Source organism: Neophocaena asiaeorientalis, unplaced genomic scaffold (assembly GCF_003031525.2).
Source record: "Neophocaena asiaeorientalis asiaeorientalis breed wild unplaced genomic scaffold, Neophocaena_asiaeorientalis_V1.1 scaffold332, whole genome shotgun sequence".
NCBI lineage: Eukaryota > Metazoa > Chordata > Mammalia > Artiodactyla > Phocoenidae > Neophocaena > Neophocaena asiaeorientalis.
This window is the reverse complement of record NW_020173111.1, coordinates 306,611-322,860: the sequence shown is the minus strand read 5'-3', so window position 1 is coordinate 322,860 and position 16,250 is coordinate 306,611. Positions and strand designations below refer to the sequence as shown.

Genomic DNA, 16,250 nt, shown 5'->3' with positions numbered 1-16,250 from the left:
TTTTTTTTTTTTAAGCTTTACTCGTGCCCCTCAAGAACAGAGAGGATAAAACAGCATCTTCGTGACCAGTGTCTGCCTCTAATTGTCTTATTGCTTATTCAGGCTTAAACTTGTTATAGAAGCAGTTTCCAGGTTTTGAAGGGAGGAACCTAGGATTTAAGTAAAAGAAACCAGAAGTAGGTTCTGATTCTGGACTTTCCATCTGTGAGCTGGTGAACCAGCAAGTCACTGTACTTCTTGGAGCTTTGCCTTGCCCCCCAGCCTCTCATAGAGCCCTGTTGTGAGTATCAAAAGAGGTAATCGATGTGAAACATTTATGTCTTTTATTTATTTAACAAATAGGAAGGTAGTTCTCATTCTACCTCAGGCTGTGTTCTGAGTGTTTTTCAGATATGAATGCATTGAATGTTCATGTAGTCCCATGGTGTGGTTACTGGTATCCCCATTTTATAGATGATGAAACTGAGGATCCATATGTGAAGTCAAGGCTCAGGGTCACAGAGAGGAGGGGCAGGGCCGGGTTTGGACCCAGTCAGTCTAGCTTCAGAGTCTGAGCTCTTGAAAAGTTACCATTTTGAGTATCATTTTCTTATTTTTATTTTCATTCATCATTTTGGGTGACCGTGTAGACATTTTTATTACTCCTGTGATTCTCATCATCATCCTCACTCCCCCCCAGGTATGTATTTTTGAGGTGATAAGTATAAATAGTGGTTTTAAAGGCCTGGACATTAGTGTTCTAGTAAGACTTAAGAAAATCGCATGGAGGAAGGAAAAGAAAATGGTAACTATGTGAGGCAGTGGATGTGTTAACTCGCTTGATTGCGATGATGATTTCACAATGTATACATGTATAAAAATATCACCTGTAATGTTTTCAAAGTATTTAATGTACACCTTAAATATATACAATTTTTATTTGTCAATTTTACCTCGCTAAAGTTCAGGGAGAAAAACAGCAAGAACTGTAGAACCTGTGAACAGGTAAAAGATCTATGCTCTTCAGTCACGCATGTATATGTAAAGCCAAAAAGAATTAATTCGTGTAGTTCAGATGTCAAAGATAGGTTATTGTGTTTGACCTTCATCCCAAACCTGTACAGTGGCTGCCGTTACTCCCGCAAATGGATGAGGAAACTGAAGCTCAGAGAGGTTATTAAATAGCTTGATCAAGGTCACAGGTGAATAAGTGATGCTCCTGGGTTTCTAGCCTTGGCTCTGGCCAACCCCGGAATCCATGCTGCTTTTACTACACCATGAGGCCTTTGATTTGCTCTGTTCTTCTCCCCTGGAGAGCTTTTCTGACATGAATACTGACTTGTCCTCGATTCTTCCCACATCATCAAGGCCACTTGTCCTCCCCCAAACCAAGAACTCACACTGAAAAACCCTCATTCTGGCTGCTATGGTTTTCTGCAGTGAGTTCCATTTACATCTCTCAGTGTAACAGATTCACTGAGCGTTCGAGTTGCTGTCACAGGCTCTTTCTTTTTCTAAAACTGCAATTCCATTGTAACCTTAATAATTAAGGATTATTTCAACTCAGCTGTCCTTGTATATTTTAATAAAAAACAGACCTTGGATTGCCTTACAGGGGCTGTGGCACATTCCTGACAAAATAAGAAAGGAAAAGCAGGGAGAAAGCTAGGGTTTAATCATCTTTGCCTCTTTGTATTACCATATTTATTGCATCCCAGCCTGGAACAGGGGAGCAGTTAAGGAAACCAGAGGCAGCAGGAGCGTTGCTCATTATGAGCAAAATCTGCAGCCTGTGGTGGAGATGAAGCACGCACTTGCTCCCTTCTTTGTTAAAAAGGTGTGATCTGGTCTGAATTAGAACAGACCCAGGGTCTGTGTTGCTTGAACCCAACCAAGTGGACCCCATTGTATTTGAAGATGTGTACTCAAGCTTGCCTGTTCAGGTAGAAGCCTTTTCTCATGGGCTTAAAGCAGTGCTCCCAAAATGCATACGTAACTGGTGGACTGGTATAAAAGACACTTTCAGATGTTATCTAGATGTAAAATTAAATAACATGGAATCGTATATTAAGAAAATTATTCCTTTTGTGATTTTTCTGAATGAGTTCTTACTGTCTTCAGTTTATGAAACTCATTTTGGCGTAAATATGTTCTTAACATCTGTCTAACTCTTGCTAATTTACCTCTGGACAACAGAGAATAGGGTGGAGGCTCATCACCTCTGGCTGATGTGGGGAATTGGAGGCCTCTATCTTTAAAACATTTTTACCTTCCTGAGTTAGGAGCCAACTGCAAAATAAGGCTCAGAAGTGACACCTGGAGAATGAAATACCACCTCTACTGCTGTTAATCCTGAACCGTGGGATGGTCTTTCAATTGTGAGTTCTTTTTTGGCCTCATGAATTGGGTTTACTTACAGTCTGAGCCAACCGGGACAACTGCAGGCCTTCCCCACCTGGGCAAATGACTTACTGTACAACGCAGTTCCCCAGGAAAGAAGCCCAGAGACAGCTGAACAGACCAGGCCTCAATCCCTCTCCCAAACTCATAGGTCAGACCATCACTCCACATCTCAGGCCAGTAAGTCAGCATTGGGGTGTAAATCACATACCATGAAATTCACTCCTGAAAAGCGGTTTTTAGTAAAGAGTTGCACAGCTGTCACCACTAACATTAGACCATTTTCTTCAACTTGTAAAGAAACACCCATGTGTATTAGTAGTCACTCCCCATTTCCCCCTCCCTCCATCCCCTGGCAACCACTAGTCTACTTTCTGTTTTCATGGATGTCTTTATTCTGGACATTTCATATCAACAGGATCATGTACTCTCTGGTCTTTTGTGACTGGCTTCTCCTACGTCGCATAATGTGTTCAAGGTTCATCCATGTTGTAGCACGTGTCCGTACCTCATTCCATTTTATTGCCTAGTAATATTCCATTGTATACATGTACTACATTTTGTTTATTCGTCAGTTGGTGGCCGTTTGCGTTGTTTCTACTTTTTGACTATTATGAATAATGCTACTCTGGATGTTCGCGTTCAGGCTTTTGTGTGAATATATGTTTTCATACTTTTTCATATATAACGAGGAGTGGAATTGCTGGATAACTCAGCAGTGGTAACTTTGCTCAATTTTCTGAGAAACTGCAAAACAGTTTTCCAAAGCAGCTACAGTCATTTTAGAATTCTGCAAGTAACAAACGAGAGTTCCAGTATCTCCGTATCTTTACCAACACTTGTTATCACCTGTCTCTTTATTTTAGCCATTAGTGGGTGGGAAGTGGTATCCGAGTTTTGATTTGCCTTTCCCTAGTGACCAGTGATGTTGAGCGTCGTTTCCTGTGCTTATTGGCATTTGTACATCTTCTCCAAGAAATGACCATTCAGATCCTTTGCTCCGTTTTTAACCTGCTACCTTGTCTTTGTCTTGTAAAAGATCTTTACACATTCTTGGTTTTAAGTCCCTTATCAGACATATGCTTTGCAGATATTTTCTCCCATTCTGGGGCTGTCTTTTTTCACTCTCTTGATGGTGTTTTCTGAAGCACAGAAGTTTTTAATTTTGAAGACCAGTTTATCTGTTTTTCTTTTGTTGTTTGAGCTTTAGATGTCATATCTAAGAAACCATCACCTAACCCCAAATTAAAAGATTTACTCTCACATTTTCTTCTAAGTGCCTCTACACCTAATTTCCAGGTAATTGTGTCCACTCTGAGGGAATTTGGTTCTCTTTGGTAATTATTCATTTGTCCGTTCATTCATTCTTTCAATAAACAATCACTGGATGATTATATCTACAAGGAACTGTTAAAAATCTGAGGAAAAGATCATCAACAAAATGTAGCTTCCAGGGCCCAGACTCCATCTAACAGGGAACAGTTGCAAAGATCTAAGTTTTGAGCTCTGATATCAGTGGGAGGCACTAAGAAAGGGCATCTGACTCCATGGAATGGCTTCCTTGGAGCCATGGCGTCTAAACTGAGAACAGAAGGCTGGAAGCAGGAAGTGCGGCAACGTGTAGGCGGTTGTGGAAGCCACGACAGCGTGAACACAGCCTGTGGGAGAACGTGGCCAAGTCCTGGACCTGACTCACGGCCAGGCACTCTCTAGGCACTGGGGTTGTAGAGGGGGTTAACGAGAGAGTAGGTGCTTTGTGAAACGAGAGAATCTCTACCCTAGACAGCTCACATTCTAGTGGAGGGTGGAAATAGATCTGCCGATGAAGATGGAGATTTATAATACTAGTCAGTGCTAGACAGAAGCCAAACAGGGCAGTGGGGTGGGGAGTGATGGGGAGGGAGAGGGACATTTTGGGTAGAGTAGCCGTGGAGGGCTTCCTTGAAGAGGTGACACTTCGGTTTATTCTTGAAGGAGGGATAAGAGGTGGCCACGTGCAGGTCTGCGGAGGACAGTGTCTGGAGTGCAGGAGGGAGTGGGGAGGCGTGAGCATGGACAGGGGGCCGGGGGGAGCTCATTGAAGGTCCGGTTAGCTCCAGGCGCAAGGCTGTATGGTGAGCAGGGGATCATGTGATCATTTTAGAGAGTTCAGGGCTGACAGTGTGGATGAGCCGTTGGAGGGAGCAAGCTCAGAGATCAGGGAGAGAAGCGGTGGATATATTCATAAGATGTTCCTGAAGGTTAGTTGGGATAATAATAGCTAATATTTATGAAGTCCTTACTGCCTGTGAGTCACCCTTCTAAGTCCTTTATATATTTTAACTCAGTTCATCGGACAGTAACTATGAGGTAGGCGCCATCAACATCAACCCCATTTTACAGATTTGGAAACCGAGACTAAGGTTAAAAAGCTTACTCAAGGTCACATCATTTGTGACAGGACCTAGATGAGAAGCAGCCAGGCGGTTTGGCTTCAAAGCCCCAACCATGAGACTAATGCTGCCTCTGGGGACTTGCATTGACTGGGTGTGTGGGACGTGGGCGGGGAAGGAGCCCAGGTGACAGTCCCATTTCTAGCTTGTGAGTGTGGGTGAATGGTGCAGCGTTCACTCAGGCAGGGAATTCAGGAGGACAGACATGTGTAAGGGGCCAAGAGAGGACAACACGAGCCCCTATTTAATATGTCAGGCGCTGTTCCAGGGGGTGGGATACACCAGTGAATGACCAGCCAGGTCCCTGTCCCCATGGAGCTGACATTCTTGGTTTGTTAGGAGGGTTGTAATTGGGTCGTCTTGATTCCAAGGGGCCCATGGGATATGAAGTGGGACCATCTGGTTGGCAGCCGGATTCAGAAGTTAAAGCTCAAGGGCGACATTCTGGCTTACACAGGGGCTCTGTGAAAAGTGGTCTGGGACATGCTTTCAGGTGCTTTCCTCGTGACCGCTGGAGGTGCGGTTGACGGGACCCACATCCTTGTGATGGTTCCCAAGGTGGAGCATTAGCAGAGCCCCTCCAGGTGTTCATCCTCCCCACGAGGAGACGTGAGCTACTGCTGGCTAGACCGCATTGGATTACTGAAGGGGTCAGCAAACTGTCAGGGTCCTGGCGGTCCCCTGAGCTGGGGACTGTGTGTCCTCAGATTAAGCGTTTTCTTAGTTATCTGATGAGGCTCACTGACCCCTTTGACAATGCAAACACCTAGTTTGGCCCTAAAGAGGAGCCCAGTGTCTTTCTGGAGTTACACTCCCTTCTGGAGAGATGCTTTAAATAGACCAGAGGAAGAATGCAGAAGAGGCGGAAAGCCTCATACAAATGCTTGCACGGGGGCTTCCCTGGTGGCGCAGTGGTTGAGAGTCCGCCTGCCGATGCAGGGGACGCGGGTTCGTGCCCCCGTCCGGGAAGATCCCACATGCCGCGGAGCGGCTGGACCCGTGAGCCGTGGCCGCTGAGCCTGCGCCTCCGGAGCCTGTGCTCCGCAACGGGAGAGGCCACAACAGTGAGAGGCCCACGTACCGCAAAAAAAAAAAAAAAATGCTTGCACCGTCCTTCTCTGAGAGCCTGTTCCTCTTACCCATGCTGGTTCATCTGCTCGGTAACTAGATTAACCTCCTGAATTACGACTTCAATCTGCTGCCTGCCGAGCTCCCCAGACCTTGTCTGGCTGTCTTCCTGTTGTTAATATTGTCTCTCTCTTCTTTTTTTCCTCCCCGTTCCGGGCATACACTAGGTGTTCAATAAACGTTGTTGTGTGATCCACTCAAATAAGACTATTGTTCTTTCACTGACATACGGTGGACTTTCCCACCTCCGTTCCTTTCCTTATTCTGTTACCTCCTGCAGAATGCCTTCCTCTATCCTCCATCTTTTTGCATCCAGAGGTCCGGTTTACTTGCCACATCATCCATGGACACTTCCTAGATTCCCCACTAGTGAGAAGTGGTCTCTCCCACCCTTATAGTCCAGTGGCATGTGTGTTCCTCCTTGTGGAACCGTCCTGCACAGTTGTGCAAGTTGTTCACTCTCCAGCTCCAGGAGTACCTTCACTCACCGTCCACGCCAGTGTCTTCAGGTGGCTCCCTGGGAGCTGTGCCATTCCCAGACTTTGCGGCCGTGTGTGCAGTCCAGTGTTGCAGCACGACACCGGTGTTCTAACGTTTATGTGGTCATTAGTATTCTTTCTCTGTCTCTGCCGGATTGATTGCTGCCTGAGGAGAGGACTCTGAGCTCGTTCGTTGCCTAAATCCCTATTCTGCCTTACCTGCTGCTTGATAGCTCTTTGCTGGGTGTCTGTTCATTCAACTCATTTTTTGTCTGTGAATGGAAGAATTAATTGAAAATACTTTATTTGAAAAGTGATGCAAAAGCAGTGGAGAAAATAACAGTTTCATAAGTTAGTGTCGGTAATAGTTGTCCTAGTCCGTTCAGGCAGCTATAACAAAATAGCACAAACTGTGCGGCTCATAAACAAGAGACATGTATTTTTTTTCTCAGTTCTAGAGGCTGGGAAGTCCAAGGTCATGGCACCAGCATGGCCTGACTCTGGCTGGGGGCCAGCTTCCTGATTACAGACTGAAGATTTCTCTCTGTGTTCTCATGTGGTCAAAAAAACAAGAGGGCCTCTTTTAATAAGGGCACTAACCCTTTATAAGGAAGGAGGACTCTTCCCTAGTGACCTAAATACCTCCCAAAGGCCATACCTCCTGGTATCATCACCTTAGGGGTTATGAATTTGGGGTGGGAGGCAACGAACATGCAGACCACACCAATTGTTAGCATATGTTGAAATATTACACGCCAGGTATTTGCTAAGTGCTTTATATACATCACTTAATTGTCACAATTACCCAGTGTACTGCTGCTTACTTACCATTATTGTTTCTGAATTGAAAGGAAGAAATGGAGGCGTAGAGAGCTGAAGTCACATGCTTTCGGTCACTCGGTTAGTCATTAATGCAGCCAGGGTTCTGACCCAGATGTCCTGGAGCAGAGCGCCGGCCCTGAACCGTTGATGCAAGCGTGCCATCAGCTGCTTTTACTTCTTATGGGAATGTGACCGGTGACAGGGAAGGAGGGGCGCTGGCTTTCTTCCCCTGTTGTACCAGTGTTTCTTGAGCACCCATTACTTGCCATGCTCTCTGCTGGGCCCTGGGGGTGGTGATGAAAAGATGGTTCCTGTTCTCAGAGGCCTCGCGGTGGAGAGAAGGAGCCAGGTGTTTGAACTTGTACCACCCAGTGCTTCGCTGGAAGTGGTAGATTAGCTTTTCATTTGAGGTGCCCAGTTAGCAGGAGAAGGGAGGGATGAAGATGGGCTCACAGAAGGCTTTGAGGAGGAGATGACTGACAAAGGGTACTCAGGGACCTCCAAGTATCAGGGGAGTATCCCAGGGAGAAGGAACAGCCCAGACAAAGATACAGATGTGTGGAAAACGTGATGCATTGGGGCAAATGTGAGTATCTTGATCTGTTTGGTATTGTTACCCCATGTCTAAAATTAAGCCATCTCTCTACTGTGGATAAAAATGCAAGCTGGCAGTTATACAGATTTATCTTCATTCATTCTTGATACGTAAGACTCCCGCTGCGGCTCGTGGGAGAGGGGGATGACTATGCCAACACTGAGGGCCAAAGGGACCCTCTGACTTCCAGGTGGCTGTCTATCTGTCTCTGGCTTAGCGTCCAGGTAAGTCACTGGCCAATGAACAAATACACCATCACTCCCTCATGCCACCAGTCATCACCTAGGACTGCTGGCAGCTTCTTATAGGGAAGCTGCCTATAGGGCTTCCAGGGAAGCTGTAAGGCAGGCATGCCCCTTCCTTCTGCGTATAGATCGTTTAATGGGAGAGTTTGCAGTGTTCGCGCAACGGGTACCATGGAGAAATTCAGCAGTGCTGATTGCTCCTTTGGGTCATTTGTTCAGCTCAGCACCCTGAGCACCTGTTACGTGTTTGGCAGGTTGGCCTTGGATAATAGCTTTCTTCAGGTCTAGACTCATCTACCCAGTTCCACCTGGCTTTGCCACCCTCACCTTAAACTTGGTATACCCAGTCCCAAACCCATCATCTTCCTCCAGTGTGCCTTTCTTCTTGTAGCCCCTGTCCTGAACGAATCACCACCAGCCCAGGAACCCCAGTGCCTTCCTCTTCCTTTCCATTTCCCCCATGTCTAAGATCTCTTGTGAAATTCCTCTGGATTCCACTTCACTGTTGCTCTTCCCCAGACACTAAGTCGGATTCCTGTCTCACATTCACCTAATCTCCTAAGTGACGTGTACACCTCTGTTTCCCTTAGCTGCCCACTATCCATCACCTATCCCACTCTTCATTTCGTTTACTGAACTCCTACTGCATCCCAGGCACTGAGTTCGATCGTGGGGCTCTCCATTTCAGCACAACTGGCACCATCCTTTACTCCCCTGAGCTCACGGTCGAGGGGGCATGCAGACCAGTAAACAGGCAACCACAGCCTAAGGATGGGCACAGATGCTGAGCTGACTGTGCATTAGGAAGGGCCCCTGACTTAGTCATGGGTCGTCAGGGAAGGATTCTAAAAGCAAATGATGGCAGACCTCAGAAGTGAAGGCTGGGTGAGAGAGAACCAAATGCTGAATGGGGGCTGTGGAGGCAGGGGCAGGGGGAGGAGGAGGAAGAAGGAGAGGACAAGACCGTGAGAGCAGGATGGTGTCTTACCACCATGTCCCCAGCATCCTGCACGTCACCTGGTGAACAGTGGGTGTTTAATAAGTATTTATAGAATGAGCAAATGCAAGAGGGTTTCCTGCAGAGTAAACGGTGTGTGCGAAGGCCCAGGTGGAGAGAGAGCACGAGGGTGGGGGGAATTGAAAGAAATCTGTGTATCTAGAACTTAGAACAGGGCTGGGGAGCGATTGCAGGAGGCTGAGAGCTATGGGCCAGTCTGTTACTCCCCACACCGAGCTGATCAAATCAAGACTGTTTAAGCGGGCGTTCATTGCACTGCTCCCTATGCACTTGCATCTCTCCCCTTCTCTGCTCGAACCCCCGAGTCCCTGCTAACCCTTCCCTTCCCACCACACTCTCAGCACCCCCTGGGCTCCAGCCAGAGTCTCGTGTTATTCTCCGTGGATCGAGTCCCCTCTTCTTTGCCAAGAATAAAGTCATTTATCCTTCAGGGCACTACTTCCCCCACCTCTTACACATTCTTCTGACCCGGTCCAGATTTTGCTTTACTCTCATGGAACCTTGTGTTCTGTTGTAGCTGTTATCACAGTCCACCTCCTGTTTATATTTGGGTTTATATTTAACTGTCTCTATATAGTAAGAACTCCTCGAGGTTGGGGTGGGCGAGGTCATTCTCATCTTTAGATTTCCAGAGGTGCTCGTTCGTGGTATTACGATGTATGCCGTTATTCTTACTAGAGCAATGATATTTCTGGTAATAGTTCTTCTGGGTTGAACTTCTGGTTTGTGCCTGGTGGTCCCTCAAGAAGGCGTATCTGCAGTCTGTTGTTATCCCATCTATGTCTGTTGTTGAGATGCATCATATATGGTACTTCTTATCTCATCTAACTGACCCAGTAGCCCGTAGAGGAGGTTTTTCACATTTTGCAGAATGAAGAAGCAGCAGTGCAGAGGTATAAGTGACATGCTCAAAGTCCTCCCCTAATAGATGCCAGATCTGGGCTTCGAACCCATTTCCACTGGAATTGGAAGCTTTGCCCTTGTGTACTGCTGGTTTGTATTTTGGGTGCTGGCTCAGTGTAGCAGCGGGTCAACCGAGGTAGAATGAATAAAGGCTTTACAAGTATTACAAGTGAGGGTGGGCTGATACTCAGTTATGGGAGCCCCAGGTGATGCCATCGTGGCTGCCTGTTTCTCTTTCGGAGAGGAACAGGCAGAAGATAGGACTTAGTGCTGTGCTGGGGGAGAAGTGCCTTACCCGCTCCACACAGCTGGTCCAAAGACCTCATCCTTTGTCCACGTGCTTCTGCACTGACGCCGGTACATCCAGGTGGTAAAGATAAAGCATTGACCAAATTGTTACACATGCTCTACTTAAGATTTTTAGAAACACAGATGCCCTCGTAACAGGTATGGCGGTTGGCTTGCATTGAATGTCACCAGTGATTTTACCCTCTCTGGTCCTTGGTGGCCACGTCTCTGAAATCCTGAGGTTGGATGAGACATCTTCTCTCCTCAGCTCTGATGTCCTCTCCAGTAGGTAACATGCCTGATTGTCCTTCATCACTGCTGTTAGAAACTGGCCACACGTTACCAGCTGGTAAGAGCGTGTCTCTGCGGCCTTGGTTCCCCCTCCTGACTCTCCTCCGCTCCCTGCCCACAGGCGGAACCCCCTGCATTTCCACGTCATTGCCGACTCTATCGCCGAGCAGATCCTGGCGACGCTCTTCCAGACCTGGATGGTGCCTGCCGTGCGAGTAGACTTCTACAACGCAGATGAGCTCAAGGTACCGGTGGGAAGGGAGATCAAGCAGGATGCTTTTCTTGTTTATGGTTTAGTAGACAGCAGCAAAGGCAGAAATCTCAGCTCGCAAACTGGAGACGTCCAGGGTATAACTGAGGGTGTTTGCCACTTGAATCTGATTTGATTATCTGAAGCATTAAAGCAACCATTTCTTGAGCACAGAATGCGTGTTGGTCTGTGCAGTTCTGGCCACCAAGGCTTTCTGTGGAGGCTGGAGGCTACTGGCCTGGTCCGTATCTAAAGAAGGCCTATGGTGGCCAATATCTAGAGAATTCTGTTACCTGGTGAGGTCAGCGCTGAGTCCAACAGGCCTGTGTTTGAATTCGTATGTTGTCATTTACTGGTCATAAGACACAAACTAAACAGGCTATATACCTTTGGATCTGTTTTTTCATGAGTAGAAATGTACTTATAACACCAACCTCATGGAGTCATTAAGAGGCTCAAATGAGAGAACATGTGTGAATGTGCTTTAAAAGACTATGTTGAATAAATATTAAGGATTATGTTGGGCCAGAGGGTTTCAACCAAGGGAGACTCATTTGGCCACGTCATTCCCTTGCTTAAAATCCTCCTGTGGGGGCTTCCCTGGTGGCGCAGTGGTTGAGAGTCCGCCTGCCGATGCAGGGGACACGGGTTCGTGCCCCGGTCCGGGAAGATCCCACATGCCACGGAGCGGCTGGGCCCGTGAGCCGTGGCTGCTGAACCTGTGCGTCCGGAGCCTGTGCTCTGCAACCGGAAAGGCCACAGCAGTGAGAGGCCCACGTACCGCAAAAAGAAAAAAAAAAAAGAATAATAAAAAAAAAATGCTCCTGTGGTATCACGTGGTCTGCATCAGGCTTGAGGTTCACGGTCTGATTTAAAAGTCCTGCACGTTCTGTCTCTTGACTCTTCTTCCAGTCGCATCTCTGGCCATTCCTGCAAATTTGCTTATTTCTCAGCTCTGGGCTGCCCTCCCTCCTGCGTTTGAGCCTTTGCTTCTGCTGTTCCTTCTATCTGACACACCCTTCCAGCTACTGTCACACCTCCCACTCATCCTTTAGGACTCAGCTCCATGGCTACCCCCTCTGAGAACGTCCCACGACTCCTCCAGGAAAGAGGAGGACGTTTTCTGCTCACTTGCCCGTCGACTGCTTTAGTTTAGAACCTTCTTAACAGGACGGGGCTGGGAGCCCATCTTGTTCTTTTCTGTATTTCTGGCGCGTTTGTTGGTACCCTGCAATGCTTGTGGATTTAACCAATTGCTGTTATTAGTGGAACGTGTCGCTTTGCAGAAACCGTTACAGCTCTGTCTCCAGTCACCTTGGGAAGGACTAAACACCTAGACATGAGGCAGATTTTAGCACATTGCTTGGTCTAAACCTCATAAAGCCATTAGCTTTTCATTTCAGAGCCATAGCATTTTAAATAGATCACAGAGATGTTGGCCGGAGTTTCTCATTTTCCCGTATTTCAGGCTCTGAGGTTGATCGAGATGTTCAGAATTTAGCATTTGGGGATTGTCGTGGTAATTTGTGTGCCATTCCAATCTATTCTGAGCTAAAACTGATTAACACTCCTAAAAAGGGAAAAACAAAATTTAGCAAATTGCCGCACTAATTAAGGTGAAAGCAAGCCACTCTGTCTCCCGGGGTCTGAGGGCCAACACCATGGGGAAAAGCAGCGGGAGGGGAGGGGGCCACGTCTGGTACAGCATGCATGTTCTTTCTTAGAGCAGTCCTGTGTCTGTGCCCTGTGCAAGCCTGCACCCCCTCTGCTCTTTGAGGAAACACGAAGTAGTTGAAAACCCCAGCTTCATTTCGCATCTTGCCATTAAAGAGCTAATATCTGATTTGGGTTCTGAGCCTTGGCTTGAGCAGCTGAAAATGGGTGGAACCCTGCCAGCTGTGGGAGAAGATACTGGATTAAATCAGATGACTCATGTGAAGGCCCAGCAGTGCCTGAAATGCAGCAGGTTCTTGGCAATCCCTCATTCCCCTTTGCAGCCATGGCAATATAGGATGAAAATACTCTTGATTGAAGGCCCATAGGGCAGCTGGGAGGTTGAAAGGTAAGGCACAGTGGCCTGTAAGCTGCCCCCGGAAACCCCAAGGCTGCCTTAGGGTCTTGGAGGAAAGGAGGGGACTGGTGTGGGGGAAGACGAGGGCTCTGACTCCCTCATGCCCACGTGAATCCAGGTATCCATTATTTTCACACACTGGAGTTTTATCCATTTGAATTGAGGACTCCATGGCTTAAAGAATAAGAATTAAAAAACAACAACAATCTGATGTGTCCTAAAGGATATCGTCTCCAGAGTCCTGCCCTTGACCCTGCCTTCTGCTGCTGACCCTGCCATGCAGTGTCCCTACCATCTGCATTTTATTTCCATACCTCTTAAAACATCTATCACCCACAGTCCTGTATTCCGTGAGGCAGTTGTCAGAATCTGGTAAGGACAGTGAGTATGAAGGCATTTTGTAAAACAGAATTTTTCCATTATTCATGAAAACAGTCATAATAATTTATACATAATTCTGCTCAACAAGTCTAAACCGTGGTGTGCCCACTCCCCCCACAACCTGAGCCTCTCCTGGAACCTAACACCACCACCTACTTAGCTGCTCATCCAGAACCGAGTTTGCCTTCGATGGGTCCCTTTCTCTCTCCGAGCATCTGGCCATTTGAGGTCCTAGCTAGTCTTCGTCTCCCCTGCTACCATCCTTGTCTAAGCCTGCGTGCTCTGTCGCCAACACAACAGCAGTTTTTTGTTTTGCTTTGTTTTCCCAGACAAGCCTTTTCCCTTCTCCTCCGCTCACGTCTCCTCACCCACATCTGTTCTCCGTCAGTAGCATGAGCCAGGCTTTCCAAAGGCAAGCCCAAGCACACCTTCCCCGTGCTCTGTGTAAAACCTTCAGTGATTTCCGGATGCTACTAAGATGGAGACCACAGTCCTTAACTGAGTCGAGTTTTTCTGCACAGTCTGGCTCCTACCTCCTCCTGGCTTAGTCGTCTACTGTTAGCACCATTGCTTCCCCACTGGATCTTCTAGTCTGCTCTGCTCCTTCCCTTCCGCTGGGGGCCTTTGCACAAGTCATTTCTTCTCTCTGTCGTACTCTCAGCCTGCTCTCCCCCATCGCTAATTGAGTCCACGTTCTCTTGCTTAAGCTCCATGTACACAAGGAAACCTTCCCTGCCTTCATCGTCACATAGGGGCTTCTTTGTTGTATCTTCTCAGAGGATCACATACGGTTCCTTCAGTAAACTCACTGCGGAGTGTAAGCTTTCACGCCTTTGTGTAATGAGCTGGTAAATGTCTATCTCCCCTAGAGTGTAGGCTCCGAAAGAGCTGGGATCCTGTCTGTTTTTCATCACCTTGTAAGCTTAACACCTGCTCAACAAACCTAAACCGTGATGATGCCTCACCTATGAAAACATTTGCTAAATGAATGATACACAGTAAACTCAGCACTGGGTGCCTAAGAGACATGAAGCCATTAGGAAGAGGTTTCAGTTTTGTTTTGTTTTTTTTAATTGAAGTATAGATGATTTACAATGTCATGTTAATCTCTGCTGTACAGCAAAGTGATTCAGTTATACATATATATATATATACATTCTTTTTTAATATTCTTTTCCATTATGGTTTATCATAGGATATTGAATATAGTTCCCTGTGCTATACGGTAGGACCTTGTTTATCCATTCTGTATATAATAGCTTACATCTGCTCACCCCACGCTTCTACTCCATCCCTCCCCCAACCCCATCTCCCTTGGCAGCCACCAGTCTGTTTTCTATGTCTGTGAGTCTATTTGTTTCATAGGTAGGTTCATTTATGTCATATTTTAGATTCCACATGTAAGTGATATATGGTATTTGTCTTTCTCTTTGATTTACTTTGCTTAGTATGATAATCTCTAGTTGCACCCATGTTGCTGCAAATGGCATTATTTCATTCTCTTTTATGGCTGAGTAATATTCCATTGTATATATGTACCACATCTTCTTTATCCATTCATCTGTCAGTGGACATTTAGGTTGAGGAAGGAGTTTCTTGATCATTGTCAGGGTTCACCACATTCCTGAGGCCCCTTGTGGCTCAGGGCATGGGCAGACAGCCAGGTATTTGTCTACCAGTGACCCTGCAGTGGCATAGATGAGGAAGCTCCATCTGTGCCAACCCGCCTTAACATCCCAAGAGCAGCTATGGGACAGGTGGAGTGTCCTTCCATGACAGGTAAACCAGGAAGGGAACACACTGAAACACCATCCATTAGATGGCATTAGAGAAGGGATGGATGATGACATGGAATGGTGCTGTGTTCTTTACTTGCATCCAGGAAGCACGTCGGATGGTAGCGTCAGCAGACACGTAAGACGGCCTCCCCCGATAGGAATGAGAAACCGCTTTGTACAGCTGTTGGAAATGACGTTTCTCAGAAATACTCCTGTGGGCCCCTTATTCTATTTGTTAGCGCTGGAGAATGGAGTAATAGGGGAAAGGAAGTTATGAAGAATCAGTGCATGATTAAAAATGAGCTGTGAGGGCTTCCTTGGTGGCGCTGTGGTTGAGAGTCCTCCTGCCGATGCAGGGGACACGGGTTCGTGCCCCGGTTCGGGAAGATCCCACATGCCACGGAGCGGCTGGGCCCGTGAGCCATGGCCGCTGAGTCTGCGCGTCCGGAGCCTGTGCGCCGCAACAGTGAGAGGCCGCGTACCGCAAAAAAAAAAAAAAAAAAAAAAATGAGCTGTGAGAAATTCGCGCTGGACTGGTGTGCTTCTCTCTGTAACGACCAGTTAGTGCGGATTTGCAAATAGTGATAGCTCAGCCTGCTCGTCCCTGTGGCCTGTGAAACGCTCACTGGTCTTTCTGATGTTTATGTGGCCCATTCATTTCCAGCTTCCGAGGCCCCAGATCAACAGGCTACCAGTCCTGGGTGTCCCAAACTCTACCCAGGACGTGCAGCTCCTGTCACCAGAGGAGGGGAGCAGCAGGACAGGGACGATGACTTCTTTCCGTGTGGAGCTTTGCAGGTGGCGGCATGCTCTCACTCACTTCTCAGGACCACCCTGTGGGCTGGAGAGAGGAGTTTCGTTACCTCCATCTTACAGGCAGTTTATAAATTGAAGCTTGGAGTTGAAGGATATTTGCCTAAGATCAGGCAGCTAATAAATGCCAAGGCAGCTATCTGATTTTTCCCTTTCCAAATGAAATGATACGAGATGCATGATTGTGTAACTCAGTAGACACGGAGGTGGGATGGATCTGAAGGAAAGGAGGGGGACGTGGGTTGCAGCCACTGGCTGAAGCTGCCACCGTTGAATTGCACTTGAACTCAAGATTCCTGTTTTCAGTGACTCTGGACCCCATGGGCTGTGATGTAACCTCTGCTATTTATGGAACACTTTCTTTTTTATGTTCACAC

General features: G+C 47.2%; 1 protein-coding gene across 1 annotated transcript in view; it reads left to right on the top strand.

Annotated features, from left to right (window-relative positions):
* LARGE1 (LARGE xylosyl- and glucuronyltransferase 1) overlaps positions 1-16,250 on the top strand; it is a 529,052-nt gene that overhangs the window by 243,216 nt on the left and 269,586 nt on the right. Inside the window, 1 exon segment of the mRNA XM_024743516.1 lies at positions 10,702-10,825. Coding sequence (XP_024599284.1) covers positions 10,702-10,825 — 124 coding nt within the window.